We start from the raw sequence: 17,220 nt of genomic DNA on the forward strand, positions 1-17,220 counted from the left end.
GAGATGTCACTGTTCAGTTTGAGGGAGGCGCCTTTGTAGTCTGTCATCGTTTTGAGCCCCTGCCACATAGCTCTAGAGTCAGCTTGTTCAAACTGGAGTTCAATTTTATCCCTGTAGCGCCGTTTGGCCTCTGACACTGTCCTCCTTACGTTGTATCGCGCCACCTTGTGGTCATTCATGTTGCCTGCCACTAGGCCGTCGTTGTATGCTTTGGTGCGCTCTCTCAGAGCTTCACGGACGGATTTGTCTACCCAGGGTTTTTGATTTGGGTAAACTCTCTTTGTGGTAGTGGGGATTGTTTCTTCCACCCTAGTACAAACATAGTCCAGCACTGTCTCCGTGTAGACATTAATGTTATCTGTGTCGCGGAACACATTCCAGTCTGTGCAGTGAAACACAGACCGGAGCGTCTCCTCTGACGTCAAATCCCATTTCTGCACCTCTCGCGAGACTACAGGAGTACTTTTAATTCTCTGTTTGTACTTTGGTGAAAGAAAGATTGACGCGTGATCTGATTTACCAAAGCCACTATCAGAATGAGCCTTGTAGCCACCTTTAAATTGCATGTAACAGTTATCTAGGATGTTACCGCCTCTGGTGTTGCAAGTCACATGCTGATAGAAGTCAGGTAATACCTTTCTCAGATTGGCGCTGTTGAAATCGCCCAGCACCAAAATGGCGGCGTTAACGTTCGTCGCTTGTATTCTATTTACCTCGTCGTGGATTCTGGAGAGCGCGGCGTTGTTGCTGGCTTGCGGTGGAATATACACTCCGATCAGGATGATCGCCGTTAACTCCCTCGGGAGGAAGAAAGGACGACACTTGATGGTTATATATTCCAGGTCTGGGGAGCAGTGGTTGGATAATTCCTTCACGTTAGTTGGATCGCTCCAATTTTTGTTAAACATGAAGGCAATACCTCCTCCACGTTGTTTACCGGACTCTGATGTCCGATCCTTGCGATGGATAAAGAAGTGATCGGCTGGTTGAATTGCGTGGTCTGGAACCTCCGGCGTGAGCCACGTTTCAGTGAAGCAGAGAACGTTGCAGTCCCTAACGTCTCTTTGATATTGAATCCTTGCTCGGATGTCATCCAGTTTATTGTCAATTGATTGTACATTGGCTAGCAATATACTGGGTAGTGGTGTCCTGTGCCGCCTGGTTCTCAGCCTGTTACGGACTCCAGCTCTCTTTCCTCGCCGTCTGGGTCCTCTGTTCCTGGGATCAAGGAACAAAGGATCTGGTCCTAATCTCCGGAGAATTTCTTCAGGCCATTGTTGCGGTTCGGAAAGCTGGTCCAGTGAGTAATCCAGTTGGTAAGTTTCCCGTAATCCAATGTCTATGAGTGACTGATGGTCATACATATTAAATGCACCAACAGTTGGTACAAACAAAACTCTAAAAACTATAAATATTAACAAAAGTAAGCACAGTCTCGACGGAGCGCACAGACAGGCAGCCGTTCGTTGCGGCGCCAACAACTGCTGTTGTTGTTATTGTGGTCAGCTGCTGTTACTGCTGTTGTTGTTATTGTGGTCAGCTGCTGTTACTGCTGCTGTTGTTGTTATTGTGGTCAGCTGTTGTTATTGCTGTTGTTGTTGTTTTTATTGTGGTCAGCTGTTGTTACTGCTGCTGTTGTTGTTATTGTGGTCAGCTGTTGTTACTGCTGTTGTTGTTATTGTGGTCAGCTGCTGTTACTGCTGTTGTTGTTATTGTGGTCAGCTGCTGTTACAGCTGTTGTTGTTGTTTTTATTGTGGTCAGCTGTTGTTACTGCTGTTGTTGTTATTGTGGTCAGCTGCTGTTACTGCTGTTGTTGTTATTGTGGTCAGCTGCTGTTACTGCTGTTGTTGTTATTGTGGTCAGCTGCTGTTACTGCTGTTGTTGTTATTGTGGTCAGCTGCTGTTACTGCTGTTGTTGTTATTGTGGTCAGCTGCTGTTACTGCTGCTGTTGTTGTTATTGTGGTCAGCTGCTGTTACTGCTGTTGTTGTTATTGTGGTCAGCTGCTGTTACTGCTGTTGTTATTGTGGTCAGCTGCTGTTACTGCTGCTGTTGTTGTTATTGTGGTCAGCTGTTGTTACTGCTGTTGTTGTTGTTATTGTGGTCAGCTGCTGTTACTGCTGTTGTTGTTATTGTGGTCAGCTGTTGTTACTGCTGTTGTTGTTGTTATTGTGGTCAGCTGTTGTTACTGCTGCTGTTGTTGTTATTGTGGTCAGCTGCTGTTACTGCTGTTGTTGTTATTATGGTCAGCTGCTGTTACTGCTGTTGTTGTTATTATGGTCAGCTGTTGTTACTGCTGCTGTTGTTGTTATTGTGGTCAGCTGTTGTTACTGCTGTTGTTGTTGTTATTGTGGTCAGCTGCTGTTACTGTTGTTGTTGTTGTTATTGTGGTCAGCTGTTGTTACTGCTGCTGTTGTTGTTATTGTGGTCAGCTGCTGTTACTGCTGCTGTTGTTGTTATTGTGGTCTGCTGTTGTTACTGCTGTTGTTGTTGTTATTGTGGTCAGCTGCTGTTACTGCTGCTGTTGTTGTTATTGTGGTCAGCTGTTGTTACTGCTGTTGTTGTTGTTATTGTGGTCAGCTGTTGTTACTGCTGTTGTTGTTGTTATTGTGGTCAGCTGCTGTTACTGCTGTTGTTGTTGTTGTTATTGTGGTCAGCTGTTGTTACTGCTGTTGTTGTTATTGTGGTCAGCTGTTGTTACTGCTGCTGTTGTTGGTATTGTGGTCAGTTGTTGTTACTGCAGCTGTTGTTGTTATTGTGGTCAGCTGTTGTTACTGCTGCTGTTGTTGTTATTGTGGTCAGCTGTTGTTACTGTTGTTGTTGTTATTGTGGTCAGTTGTTGTTACTGCTGTTGTTGTTATTGTGGTCAGCTGTTGTTACTGCTGCTGTTGTTGTTATTGTGGTCAGTTGTTGTTACTGCAGCTGTTGTTGTTATTGTGGTCAGCTGCTGTTACTGCTGCTGTTGTTGTTATTGTGGCCAGCTGTTGTTACTGTTGTTGTTGTTATTGTGGTCAGTTGTTGTTACTGCAGCTGCTGTTGTTGTTATTGTGGTCCGCTGTTGTTATTGTTGTTGTTGTTGTTGTTGTTGTTGTTGTTGTTGTTGTTATTGTGGTCAGTTGTTGTTACTGCTGTTGTTGTTATTGTGGTCAGCTGCTGTTACTGCTGTTGTTGTTATTGTGGTCAGCTGCTGTTACTGCTGTTGTTGTTATTGTGGTCAGCTGTTGTTACTGCTGTTGTTGTTATTGTGGTCAGCTGCTGTTACTGCTGTTGTTGTTATTGTGGTCAGCTGTTGTTACTGCTGTTGTTGTTATTGTGGTCAGCTGCTGTTACTGCTGTTGTTGTTATTGTGGTCAGCTGCTGTTACTGCTGTTGTTGTTATTGTGGTCAGCTGTTGTTACTGCTGTTGTTGTTATTGTGGTCAGCTGTTGTTACTGCTGTTGTTGTTATTGTGGTCAGTTGTTGTTACTGCAGCTGCTGTTGTTGTTATTGTGGTCAGCTGTTGTTACTGCTGCTGTTGTTGTTATTGTGGTCAGTTGTTGTTACTGCAGCTGCTGTTGTTGTTATTGTGGTCAGCTGTTGTTACTGCTGCTGTTGTTGTTATTGTGGTCAGCTGTTGTTACTGCTGCTGTTGTTGTTATTGTGGTCAGTTGTTGTTACTGCTGCTGTTGTTGTTATTGTGGTCAGCTGTTGTTACTGCTGTTGTTGTTATTGTAGTCAGCTGTTGTTACTGTTGTTGTTGTTATTGTGGTCAGTTGTTGTTACTGCAGCTGCTGTTGTTGTTATTGTGGTCCGCTGTTGTTACTGTTGTTGTTGTTGTTGTTGTTGTTGTTGTTGTTGTTGTTGTTGTTGTTGTTGTTGTTGTTGTTATTGTGGTCAGCTGTTGTTACTGTTGTTGTTGTTATTGTGGTCAGCTGTTGTTACTGCTGTTGTTGTTATTGTGGTCAGCTGTTGTTACTGCTGTTGTTGTTGTTATTGTGGTCAGCTGCTGTTACTGCTGTTGTTGTTGTTATTGTGGTCAGCTGTTGTTACTGTTGTTGTTGTTATTGTGGTCAGCTGTTGTTACTTGTTACAAAGGATCAGATTAAACCGAATATATATATTTATTGATTGATATATATTGCATAGTATTTGTATATCGTTTGATATCCCTTGTATATTCCTTGTACATATACACGGAATATCCCTTTAGCCCAGACCATAATATTTCATTCTCCTATTGGACAGCGGTCCACAGGCGCCAAAGCCATGCCTCCGGAGTCAGGTTCAAAGTCACCGTCAAGACTTGTCTGAACATGCCCGGCCTTGCCCAGGGCTACGAGACAGAAATGAGGTTGGCACTAGTTTGTTCGCCGTGCATATAAATATGGCGCAGGTGAATACAGAAGCACTTAGTCAGAAGTCCAGAGTTACCCAATAAGTTGAAGCCTCACCCACGATACTCCGTGCGGTGAAGTATGGCCTGTTTGGCCCCAAAATAGAGCATTGAGACCGCGTGCGAATTAATAACTGAATTGTCAGAGTTTGGCGCTATACCGTCGAGTGCGACATATTTCTATTAAGTCAGTAATAGTCTATTTGTGTATAGTGTATCGTGCGGCTAAAGTTCTACAGTGACCAGCATCACCAACGCTTCCTCGTATCAGCTAGAGTGCTTATCCAGGCTGGGCTGCTTTCATGGCGCTTTCACCCGAGGAGACCTAGACGAGAACCGTGTGGACATGTACACTGGATTAATCTACCCGACGACTGCATAGCCCTTTGCGGCTGGATTATATTTGTTTTGGTCCTGTGATTTATGGAGCGGAGAATCGCCGACGCCTACACGTGTTGGATTTACCCTGTGAGGAGACCAGTCGAGTCTGCGCCTCAGAGAGCCTGAGGCCGGCTAGCTTTCTTCACTGTGGAGCTACAGTCTACGGAGAACAGCTGTATTCGTCTGTGGATCAAGAGGCTATTGCACCGTCTCCTGTACTTGGAGTCTCCTTAGTCATCGTTGACCAGACTCTCTACTACCGACAGATCCTCTACCCCTGCTGGCTTACAACCGGGGGGACCCTTCCAGTATCTCCCACTATATATTACTAGTGTACCATAGATATAATTCCCTAAGATTCAGGTTGTATAATTACCTTCTGCGTAACCAGAGAATGGACATTCATTATTGATTTGCCTACGCACATTCCTTTGCCTTATAAGCGCATCCAAAGTATAATAGAGAAGTATATTATGTACCTTTTGCTGCAATAAATACTTAATTATCACTTTGTGTGGAACCGATTCATTGTGGGAAGTGTTCATTATATTTATATATCATGTACTGTATGGCCAGTAATTAAAGTACATAAAGCGGTAGTGGTTTAATGATACCATACTTATCAATAGTCAGGGAATTGTACCCCTCAGTTACATTACTGCTGTTGTTGTTATTGTGGTCAGCTGTTGTTACTGCTGTTGTTGTTGTTATTGTGGTCAGCTGCTGTTGTTACTGTTGTTGTTATTGTGGTCAGCTGTTGTTACTGCTGTTGTTGTTATTGTGGTCAGCTGTTGTTACTGCTGTTGTTGTTGTTATTGTGGTCAGCTGCTGTTGTTACTGTTGTTGTTATTGTGGTCAGCTGCTGTTGTTACTGTTGTTGTTATTGTGGTCAGCTGTTGTTACTGCTGTTGTTGTTATTGTGGTCAGCTGTTGTTACTGCTGCTGTTGTTGTTATTGTCGTCAGCTGCTGTTGTTACTGTTGTTGTTATTGTGGTCAGCTGTTGGTACTGTTGTTGTTGTTATTGTGGTCAGCTGTTGTTACTGATGTTGTTGTTATTGTGGTCAGCTGTTGTTACTGTTGTTGTTGTTGTTATTGTGGTCAGCTGTTGTTACTGCTGCTGTTGTTATTGTGGTCAGCTGTTGTTACTGCTGTTGTTGTTATTGTGGTCAGCTGTTGTTACTGCTGTTGTTGTTATTGTGGTCAGCTGTTGTTACTGCTGTTGTTGTTATTGTGGTCAGCTGTTGTTACTGCTGTTGTTGTTATTGTGGTCAGCTGCTGTTACTGCTGTTGTTGTTGTTGTGGTCAGCTGTTGTTACTGCTGTTGTTGTTATTGTGGTCAGCTGTTGTTACTGCTGTTGTTGTTATTGTGGTCAGCTGTTGTTACTGCTGTTGTTGTTATTGTGGTCAGCTGTTGTTACTGCTGTTGTTGTTATTGTGGTCAGCTGCTGTTACTGCTGTTGTTGTTGTTGTGGTCAGCTGTTGTTACTGCTGTTGTTGTTATTGTGGTCAGCTGTTAAGATAAGATAAGATATTCCTTTATTGATCCCCTTGGGGAAATTCAGGCATCATAGCAGCATGGGGGGGAGGGGGGGAGGGGTACAGGTAGTAAAACAACACAGTATACAGGTAGTAAAAGACAACACAGGCAGTGTAAACAATTTGATCAATATGGTCAATATAATTTACTATCTGACTAGCTGAGGAATATTCACATTATTCACAGTGTCACATGAGGTGCAGTATGCATGAGGTAGTGTTATAATTTACTATCTACTGAGTATACATTAATCAAAGTACCAGGGTAGTCTACTTTGTCCCCCTTGGGTTCCTATAAGTCCCAGGTCAATGTCTGGTAGCAGTCGCTGTCGCTGCCCCCTGTTGTGGGGCCTGGAGGCTGCTAGTCGCTGCCCACTGTTGTGGAGCCTGATGGCCGCTGGTATGAAGGACTGTCCGAGGCGGTTAGTTGAGTGTCGGGGGGGGATGAGTCTGTGGCTGAACGAGCTTCTCATCTTGACTAGCTCGTCGTAGAGGGGGTGGTAGGGGTTCTCCATGATGGCATCCAGCTTCCTTATCATCCCCCTCTCTACCATCACCTCAAGTCTAGGTAGCTCGACTCCCACCACGGAGCTAGCCTTCCTCACCAGCTTGTTGAGCTTGTTGGTGTCCCTTGAGTTGATGTAGCCTCCCCAGCATGCCACAGCATAGAAGAGGATGCTGGCCACAACAGACTGGTAAAAAGACTGCAGCAGTTTGTTGCACACATTGAAGGACCTGAGTCTCCTCAGGAAGAACAGCCTGCTCTGTCCCTTCCTGTAGAGGGCCTCTGTGTTGTCCGACCAGTCCAGTTTATTGTTCAGGTGTACCCCAAGGAACTTGTATGAGTCCACCATCTCCACATCCACCCCTCGGATGGAGATGGGAATCGGGGGGGGCCTCTTCTTGCCCCTCCGGAAGTCCACCACCAGCTCCTTGGTCTTACTGGTGTTGAGTTGGAGGTGGTTGCTGTCGCTCCACCCCACGAAGCTCTCCACCAGGGCTGTTGTTACTGATGTTGTTGTTATTGTGGTCAGCTGTTGTTACTGTTGTTGTTGTTATTGTGGTCAGCTGTTGTTACTGATGTTGTTGTTATTGTGGTAAGCTGTTGTTACTGATGTTGTTGTTATTGCGGTCAGCTGTTGTTACTGATGTTGTTGTTATTGTGGTCAGCTGTTGTTACTGATGTTGTTGTTATTGTGGTCAGCTGTTGTTACTGTTGTTGTTGTTGTTGTTGTTGTTGTTGTTATTGTGGTCAGCTGTTGTTACTGATGTTGTTGTTATTGTGGTCAGATGTTGTTAATGTTGTTGTTATTGTGGTCAGCTGTTGTTACTGCCGTTGTTGTTATTGTGGTCAGCTGTTTTTACTGCTGTTGTTGTTATTGTTATTGTGGTCAGCTGTTGTTACTGTTGTTGTTGTTATTGTGGTCCGCTGTTGTTACTGCTGCTGTTGTTATTGTTATTGTGGTCAGCTGGTGTTACTGTTGTTGTTGTTGTTGTTGTTGTTGTTGTTGTTGTTGTTGTTGTTGTTGTTGTTGTTGTTGTTATTGTGGTCAGCTGTTGTTACTGCTGCTGTTGTTGTTATTGTGGTCAGCTGTTGTTGCTGTTGTTGTTATTGTGGTCAGCTGTTGTTACTGCTGCTGTTGTTGTTATTGTGGTCAGCTGTTGTTATTGTGGTCAGCTGTTGTTACTGTTGTTGTTGTTGTTGTTGTTGTTGTTGTTGTTGTTGTTGTTGTTATTGTGGTCAGCTGTTGTTACTGCTGCTGTTGTTGTTATTGTGGTCAGCTGTTGTTACTGCTGTTGTTGTTGTTGTTATTGTGGTCAGCTGCTGTTACTGCTGCTGTTGTTGTTATTGTGGTCAGCTGTTGTTACTGTTGTTGTTGTTATTGTGGTCAGCTGTTGTTACTGCTGCTGCTGTTGTTGTTATTGTGGTCAGCTGTTGTTACTGTTGTTGTTATTATGGTCAGCTGTTGTTACTGCTGCTGTTGTTGTTATTGTGGTCAGCTGTTGTTACTGTTGTTGTTGTTGTTATTGTGGTCAGCTGTTGTTACTGCTGCTGCTGTTGTTGTTATTGTGGTCAGCTGTTGTTACTGTTGTTGTTATTATGGTCAGCTGTTGTTACTGCTGCTGTTGTTGTTATTGTGGTCAGCTGTTGTTACTGCTGCTGTTGTTGTTATTGTGGTCAGCTGTTGTTACTGCTGCTGTTGTTGTTATTGTGGTCAGCTGTTGTTATTGTGGTCAGCTGCTGTTACTGCTGTTGTTGTTATTGTGGTCAGCTGCTGTTACTGCTGTTGTTGTTATTGTGGTCAGCTGTTGTTACTGCTGCTGTTGTTGTTATTGTGGTCAGCTGCTGTTACTGCTGCTGTTGTTGTTATTGTAGTCAGCTGTTGTTACTGCTGCTGTTGTTGTTATTGTGATCAGCTGCTGTTACTGCTGTTGTTGTTGTTATTGTGGTCAGCTGTTGTTACTGCTGCTGTTGTTGTTATTGTGATCAGCTGCTGTTACTGCTGCTGTTGTTATTGTTATTGTGGTCAGCTGTTGTTACTGTTGTTGTTGTTGTTGTTGTTGTTGTTATTGTGGTCAGCTGTTGTTACTGCTGCTGCTGTTGTTGTTATTGTGGTCAGCTGTTGTTACTGTTGTTGTTATTATGGTCAGCTGTTGTTACTGCTGCTGTTGTTGTTATTGTGGTCAGCTGGTGTTACTGCTGCTGTTGTTGTTATTGTGGTCAGCTGTTGTTACTGTTGTTGTTGTTATTGTGGTCCGCTGTTGTTACTGCTGCTGTTGTTATTGTTATTGTGGTCAGCTGTTGTTACTGTTGTTGTTGTTATTGTGGTCAGCTGTTGTTACTGCTGCTGTTGTTGTTATTGTGGTCAGCTGCTGTTTCTGCTGCTGTTGTTGTTATTGTGGTCAGCTGTTGTTACTGCTGCTGTTGTTATTGTTATTGTGGTCAGCTGTTGTTACTGTTGTTGTTGTTGTTATTGTGGTCAGCTGTTGTTACTGCTGCTGTTGTTGTTATTGTGGTCAGCTGCTGTTACTGCTGCTGTTGTTGTTATTGTGGTCAGCTGTTGTTACTGCTGCTGTTGTTGTTATTGTGGTCAGCTGCTGTTACTGATGCTGTTGTTGTTATTGTGGTCAGCTGTTGTTACTGCTGCTGTTGTTGTTATTGTGGTCAGCTGCTAATACCTCATTCATCGCCTAGAGTTCGCTGTTTACCTTGTGGTAAGAAGGCCAGCGCTTTAAAGAATAGGGATAGATGGCGGTGTTTGCAGGGCTAACAACTATATAAAATATTATAGCTATGGATCTAATAAACGCGTCGATTGTCAGTGAGTTTCTTCCGGTCAACATGCAAAAAACAGATAATTTTTTCATACATACATTTCCGTTTTATACCGTGGTGAATATGAGTATAGTTTTAGAGTGATCCTGTCGAATCCCAATAAACTCCAGCAAGCGGCGCTTCAATGCATTTTCTTAAAAAATCGTGCCATTTGTCGCTTGATTTATGAATCATTCTGAAATAAACGCTAGATTATCGGTATTATGTTTCATCATGCATGCACAAAAGCGGGGAAGGAAAAGTCGCCCCTCCATGCTTTGGTCGCAGCCAACGGTATGCACACTTACCACGTCCAAAATCAAATGCTTTAAAGAGGACGGTTGTTTATCGTGCCATCAATCATTGGACTAACTGCCCACTGAACATAAGTAAATTGAATAGCAAAGTGTCTTTCAAATACCACCTGAGAATCCACTACTTAAATATGTGAGCAAAATATTCTGATGTTTATAATGATGTCTACAATGTTTTTACTGTTTTTAGATTATCATTGTTAATTAAGTGAATTGTGATTGTCATTATGTATCTCATGTATTGTTATGTTTTGTGTTTTTGTTGTCTTTCTGTGTGGACCCCAGGAAGACTAGCTCGCCACTTAGGTGGCAGCTAATGGGGATCCTTTTAAACAATATTGTGGTCAGCTGCTGTTACTGCTGCAGCAGCAGCTTGTGGCGCTTTGAAGAAAAAAACCTTTGAATATCCATAACATTAGTTCTGTATCATTAGGGGATCCGCTTGGCATCACTCATGCACTCCCTCGCGTACGTGCACGCGCACTGAATAAATTCCACAAATGTACCTTTAATACCAGTATTAGTCTGACCACACCCTTCATCAGCTTACCTTCATAAGCAGGTGTGTGGTCACCTGCTCTCCTCCTTCTCGCTTTCACCACAAGGAAGTGCCTGGTAGTACCCCACTTGACGTGTTGTTAGTTGAAAAGAGTTGTGACGAGTTTACATTGTGCTTAATTTTTTCTTCTCTCACATCTGTTGTAAAGAAAAAGTTTGGGTCATAATGTATTCCGCGGAGAGTAGACCCGCTAGACCTACTCTTCACCAGCGGTTCTCCATTCCCGCCTCCGTCGTGCGTTTTGGTGCTGGGCTGTTGCCACTTTCATGGTTGCCGACCCAGCCCAGGAGACAGCCGATGGATAGTTTGCCTCTCCGAAGAGCCGAGGAGTCGGTGCCGTCGCTCCGGCGATGGCCTGATCTCGACTCTGGTTCTTCTGGTTCCGGGGAATCGTCCGTTGGTGAACGGGGGGTTGTCTTGGAGCCAGAGGATTTGCGACGCAAACTTTTCGCGTCTGCCCGTTCACGTCGCAAGATGGTAGCGTGCAGACGCGAACGGCCTGGGTTTGGGGAACTGCTGGAGACCAGCGAGGATGCGTCCGGCTCTGGATTTCCGATGGAAACTGAGGACTTCATGGAAGAGGCGGACGGATTCTTGTATGATGGTCCCGTGGAGGAGAGTATCCCTCCTCAGGAGACCCCGGAGGGGGGAGAAATGGCTCCATGGGGTTCCCTGTTCGAGGATGTCGAGGAACCACCTTGGCCTCATCAGCAGGATGCCCTACTGTCGGCCACATCAGACTGTGGCTCCTTAACCAGTCGCAGCCTGCTGCATGTGAGGGATGCGGGGTCGGTGGAGGAAAGTCTGCAGGGGGAACTGCAGGCTTTGTTTCCCGAGCTCATGGCGGTAGCCGCCGCCGCAAACGGCGTGCCGCTGCCGCTGCCATTGCCTGCACCTGTCCCTGATGATCTCATAGGTCGCCCAGTGAGAGGGGTGGACGTTGTCTACCCATTTTTCCCCTCGATGGGGGCCTATGTTCGTCGGGGTCAGGCGGTGTCCAACATCATGGGACTAACTCCCACCTACGTACCAGTTACGCGGAGTCGGGGTTAGTCAAAGGTATGGGGGAGGGCGTGCCTCGGCTTGACAGTCCGATGGCCGCTCTCCTCTGTCCGGATATGGTGTGGGAACCCCTATGCAAGCCGGTCCTCCAGGGGAAATCGGCTAGGCGATTGGCTTATTGGGGTGACCAGTCATTTATCGCTGGTACACAATCGCTGGCTGCGGCGTCTAACATCGCCCACCTGGCTAGATTTGTATCGGGGATCATGACGGGCGGCACGGATCTGAACGAGGTAAAATGCGATCAGATCACCCAGGCTGCAGGAGCTGTCCTGCACCTTTCCCAGGTGCTGGCCATAGCCATGGGGAAAGTGCGCGCCCTGGCCACCCTGGGCCAGCGTCATCTTTGGCTGGAGCAGGCCCGTGTGCCAGAGAAGAAGAGAGCCCCTCTTCTGACGGCCGCCCTCTCCGACGCTGGTCTGTTCGGGAAGGCCCTGCGGTTGATGACCTCGACATGCAGAGAGATGGCAGAGGAGAGATCCATCCTCCAACCCCATTTTCCGCCTCCCGTCCTTGCCGGTGGAGTCAGAAGGCTTCCGCGACGTCGAGCTGTCTCCGTCGCCGCTACCACTGCCTCCGCCGCCGCTGCTGGCCCTTCCAAGAGGGCCAGGAGAAGAGACGGCGCTTCTGCCACCGCCGGCCCATCCACGACCGGAGGAGACGGTAGGGAACGTTGTGACCAGCAGACAGTAACCTACCGTCCCTCCGGGGCTCCTCGGGGTGGCAAGACTCGAGCGGCGCGAGGTGGCAGACGCCGCTGAGTGACTTTTCCCCTCTGTATCCCCTCTCTTTTACACCCTCCCCGGCCCCTCTATGATTTTGTGCCTTAAAAAACATTATAAATAAAAAAGTTCCCAGACATAAGGGGGACTATGTTTTGGCCGAACAAACTGTGTGTTTCTTCAACAATTCATATGGTGGGGTTGTGTATATATGAATCTGCACTTTTACGTTGTGAGATGAGTCGTGTTGTGTTACGAGGTTAAGCAAGGTCTGCAACATACACTCAGTAATAGGTTCTATTAGCTTGATGCTCCACATGCAGGTAGAAACTGGTGTTATTCCATTGCTTGAACTAAGTATATGTGTCTCACAATGCTGTGTTGTTTAGTTGCAGTAATACTCGTACACGCACATTCCACGGCCTAGCCGTTACTCTCGGTCAGCGTTTTTTGCTATGTACGACATAGTCAACGGGTGTAGGATTCACACACATGCGACTTGTGTTTTGTTGTAAATCCTGTTCACATTTTGTGGGTAGCGGGCATTGTATTGGCTTATGCTATGCATTGCATTCTACCGGAGGTTTTCAAAATGGCTACGGTTGTTTTTCTGTGTGTAGGGAACGAAGTGTGTTTTCGTGAGGGGGTGTCGAATAAACCCCTCCTTTCCCACTTGATTGGTTTAGGGGATTTTTTATCTCTTCTGCTGAGCCAGTCAGGGCCGAGCCGGTGGGACGTCTTGGCAGGGGGGGGGGGAGGGTTATTCTGCCAACTCCTATTACAAGACAGGAGCCGGCAGGATTCCCCGCCCGTTGTAGCGGTGTTGCTATGGCGACGCCTTCCATGAGTTACGGTGTCTTAAAGGTGTCGAGTTAGGGCGTAGGGCTCACGGTTCTGCTACGCCCGATTTATGTGTAAACTTGAGTCGGTTGGTCACGTGACTCACAGTTGGCATATCTTTTTCATGACTATAAACTCATGTGGGAAGGTGTTTCTGGTCTTACACTCTGATTAAAAAGAGTGACTGGATTTGAAATCATGTGAAAACGGGTTTTTTACTCCCAGCTGTGCCGTTGGTTCATACGGGTGATGCTTTTTCTTTATTATTATAAAGAGTTGGATGTGTCTATATGAATTGGAAATGGGGGTTCCTGATGAAACAAAGACTAACGTCTTTCTCAGGTCTGCCTCCCCTTAACCAATTGTGTGTATTGCGCCGTACTGGGTTGTACCCTTTCTGCAATCTGTTAGGTAAAGTTTTCATTCATTCATTCATGGAGTTGATTGCATCTCGCCCCTCTTGTCGTTCCCCTGGGCGTCTTGGGGATTCAATAAGATGGTCTAAATAACCTATTGTTGATGTGGGTATGTCAAAACGCACACATAGTGCTAGCTCAGGATGTTCTGTTGGACATTGGCTGACTGGCGCGCCTTGATTGCTTGGGGTTAAAACAGCGTTTTTTTATGAAGCAATTGGGATGGGGGTTTTTTCCTCTTCCGACGCCCTGTGTGGTTGTCGATGGGTTCCCGTTCATATCAGGGGATGATGACAAAATGGATCTGAACATAGGGGGAAGGGTCGCACGCCCTGGGGGTGGGGCGCCGGGCGCGGTTCGCACCGAAACGTCTGGGTGGCGCCTTCTTTTTATGTTTTGAGATCAACACGCATATCTGCCCCTTCTCCTGGAGTTGGCATGTCGGCGTGGTTAGGGCACGGGACTGGTTCTGGTCGCGTTGGTCCGGATCAGTTAAACCCGTTGTCCGCCGGGGATGCAGATCTGCTGTTCTGGTACCCTGAGGGACTTGGGCTTTTTTCAGGGGGAAAAATGCTAGGTCGGTCCGGGTGTCACAGGGTTGAGCGCTGTGGAACCCTTGTTGGGTACATTGTATTCTACACTGTCGTAATGGCTTACGGCCGTGCCAACCTGTACGCGCCCGATCTCGTCGGATCTCGGCCGCCGTGCAGGTTGGTCTTGGTTGGTCCTTGGTTGGGTGGCCTCCTGGGAATACCAAGTGCAGGGTGCTGGGGCTGGTTTTCCATTTTTTACGCTCTTCTCTTCCGCGTAGCGAAGAGGGGCCTTGGGGTGGTTTTGGCCTCCTCGGGGGACCCTGTGCTCCCCGGATCACCGGGCCCGGTCCGGGGTAATGTTTCATTGACCCGTAGGCCCGGGATAACCCTGTTGGAAACTGGAACACGGGCTGCGGCAGTGCCGCAGGTGTGTTTTGGGTTTTTTTCCTGAGGGGTTATGGGACCAACCACCGCGTGGGGTAACACCTGGGTGGTTGGTTCTCTGGTGTGTTGCTGCAGTGTCAACTCCCGGGTTCACCGGCTGAGGAGCGTGTCGCGGCTCATGTGCATGCGCGCGCTCGGCCAATCAGAGCAATGCGGAAGGACAAGTGGGCTGCCAAAAGTATTCACGCATCCGGGCTTGAGCCCAAGTAGCCACCTCCTAGCCCCGCCCCTAGCCCCGTTAGTACTCATTTGTATATTTTATACCCAGTTTAATCACCTGTGCATTGTATGTTACATTTGCACTCTGGTTGGATGCCAAACCTCTTTTCGTTAGACTGTACTTGCGCTGTATAATGACAATACATTTAATAATAATAATAATAATAATAATAATAATAATAATAATAATAATAATAATAATAATAATAATAATAATAATAATAATAATAATAATAATAATAATAATAATAATAATAATAATAATAATAATAATAATAATAATAATAATAATAATAATAATAATAATAATAATAATAATAATAATAATAATAACTTTATTTGTATAGCACTTTTCATACAGAGGTTGCAGTTCAAAGTGCTTCACAACAGTAAAAAATACAGGCATAAGCGAGCATAAAAATAAAAAATTTAAATACAAAGAGATAGAGAGGTAGCAAGGTTAGGCAAATCACAGTTCTTCAGCAATACAAATTTGAATCTAATCTAATCTTTAAAGGTGCTATAGATAACATTCAGCCACTAGATGTTGCACTAAGGAACCAGCATGTAATTGATCCAATCAGGTGCATTCCACGTGGGGAACTTCAAGGCCCTCCATAACCTAGCCCCTCCTTACCTCACAGAACTTCTCCAGTCCTACACTCCCTCTCGGTCACTCAGATCCTCCTCTTCCTTCCAACTTGTCACTCCCCCTTCCCGTCTGACTACCATGGGATCCAGAGCCTTCTCCCGCTGTGCCCCCCGCCTCTGGAGTTCCCTACCTCAAGACATCCGCACAATAGACAACCTCCCCACCTTTGTTTCCCGTCTCAAAACACATCTGTTCATTCTGGCATATTCACTTTCATTTTAAGTTTATTACAACTGCTCCCCTATGTGTAATCAGAATCAGAATCAGAAAGGTTTTTATTTGCCAAGTAGTTTTCACATACAAGGAATTTGCTTTGGACGTTATCGGGGACATTAACAGACAGATAATACAATAAAGAGGTGGAGTAAAATAAAATGAAATATGAGCCAAGTTAAGCACAATAGAATAATATAATTATGAAATAAAATATAGGCCTGGGCTGTACAACTGTAAATAAGAGGTTGAATAAAATTAACTCTGTAATATTGTGTTTTTACTGTGTAGTTGTATTTGTTTTTAACCCTGTACGGCGACCTTGGGTGCTTTGTGCAGCGTCCCGTGATTAAGACGGGGAGGACGCAACCCTCTTTGCGCTGCCCCTGTGCCTCAAATAGATCCGCTATCAGCTCTATCTTTAATCTTTCAAAATGTTCAGTTGCTATCGCTATCAGCTTTATCTTAAATGTTTCAAAATGTTCAGTTGCTATTGCATGCACTCATCTGTGTTTCACTACACACATGAGTGCATGCTTACCAACTGTCCGTCTGCAACACTACTATCACCGACATCTACTGTAAGAAGGGAGATCCCCCTTTGAACGGCCCTTCTAAGGTTTCTCTCCTCCACATTGCCTGTGGTGCATTTTTTCCTATTGTTAGGTTTTAGTGAGTTTTTCCTTACCTTCGCGTGGGGTATGTCTGGGAGTGTTGCATTCATTTATTTTGTATTTATTTAAAATTTGTTGGACCTTATGGTGTTCTTGTTTTGTTCTTGACTTATTGTGATGTTTCTTTTTGACTTGTTTAAAGAAGACGTGTCCGGCCCATGGGGACATTAACGTGTGTTGTCGGGCCTTACAGATACATTTGATTTGATTTGATTTGAAAGGCGCCTTCAAATTAAATGCATTATTATTATTATTATTATTATTATTATTATTATTATTATTATTATTATTATTATTATTATTATTATTATTATTATTATTATTACAGTTGTGTGCCCTCTCCCCTCTGCCCCCAGGTGCGGCCCACTGGCACCTCGCCCTACTGCTCGGACCTGCTGAGCGACGGCGGCTGCGTGGCGCTGCTGGTGGTGGGCTTCCTGCTGGTCACGCCCCTGCTGGTGCTGGCCCTGGCCGCCTACTGCCGCGTGGCACGGCACCTCCAGCTGGGCCTCTGCTTCATCCCCTACAGCAGGGCCGTCTACAAGAACCTGCCCGCCTCCAGGCACCGAGGCCTGGGCACGGGCTGCTGCGGCGGCGGGGCGGGGCGGGAGGCGGGGGAGGACGCCAGCGGGAAGGGCAAGGTGTGGGTGTGACCCCCCGGGAGGGATGGAGAGATTGAAGGAGGGGTGGAGAGATTGAAGGAGAGGTGGAGAGATTGAAGGAGGGGTGGAGAGATTGAAGGAGAGGTGGAGAGATTGAAGGAGGGATGGAGAGATTGAAGGAGGGGTGGAGAGATTGAAGGAGGGGTGGAGAGATTGAAGGAAGGGTGGAGAGATTGAAGGAGGGATGGAGAGATTGGAGGAGGGGTGGAGAGATTGAAGGAGGGGTGGAGAGATTGGAGGAGGGGTGGAGAGATTGAAGGAGGGATGGATAGATTGAAGGAGGGGTGGAGAGATTGAAGGAGGG

General features: G+C 46.0%; 1 protein-coding gene across 1 annotated transcript in view; it reads left to right on the forward strand.

Annotated features, from left to right (window-relative positions):
- The window catches only part of tmem88b (transmembrane protein 88 b), a gene marked incomplete at its 3' end in the record, with an annotated part of 59,894 nt that extends 42,987 nt beyond the window's left edge, over positions 1-16,907 (forward strand). The window contains 1 exon segment of the mRNA XM_084318712.1: positions 16,611-16,907. Coding sequence (XP_084174838.1) covers positions 16,611-16,907 — 297 coding nt within the window.
- Between the last annotated feature and the right edge of the window lie 313 nt (positions 16,908-17,220).

This window comes from Notolepis coatsorum (assembly GCF_963971535.1).
Source record: "Notolepis coatsorum genome assembly, chromosome: 1".
Lineage (NCBI taxonomy): Eukaryota > Metazoa > Chordata > Actinopteri > Aulopiformes > Paralepididae > Notolepis > Notolepis coatsorum.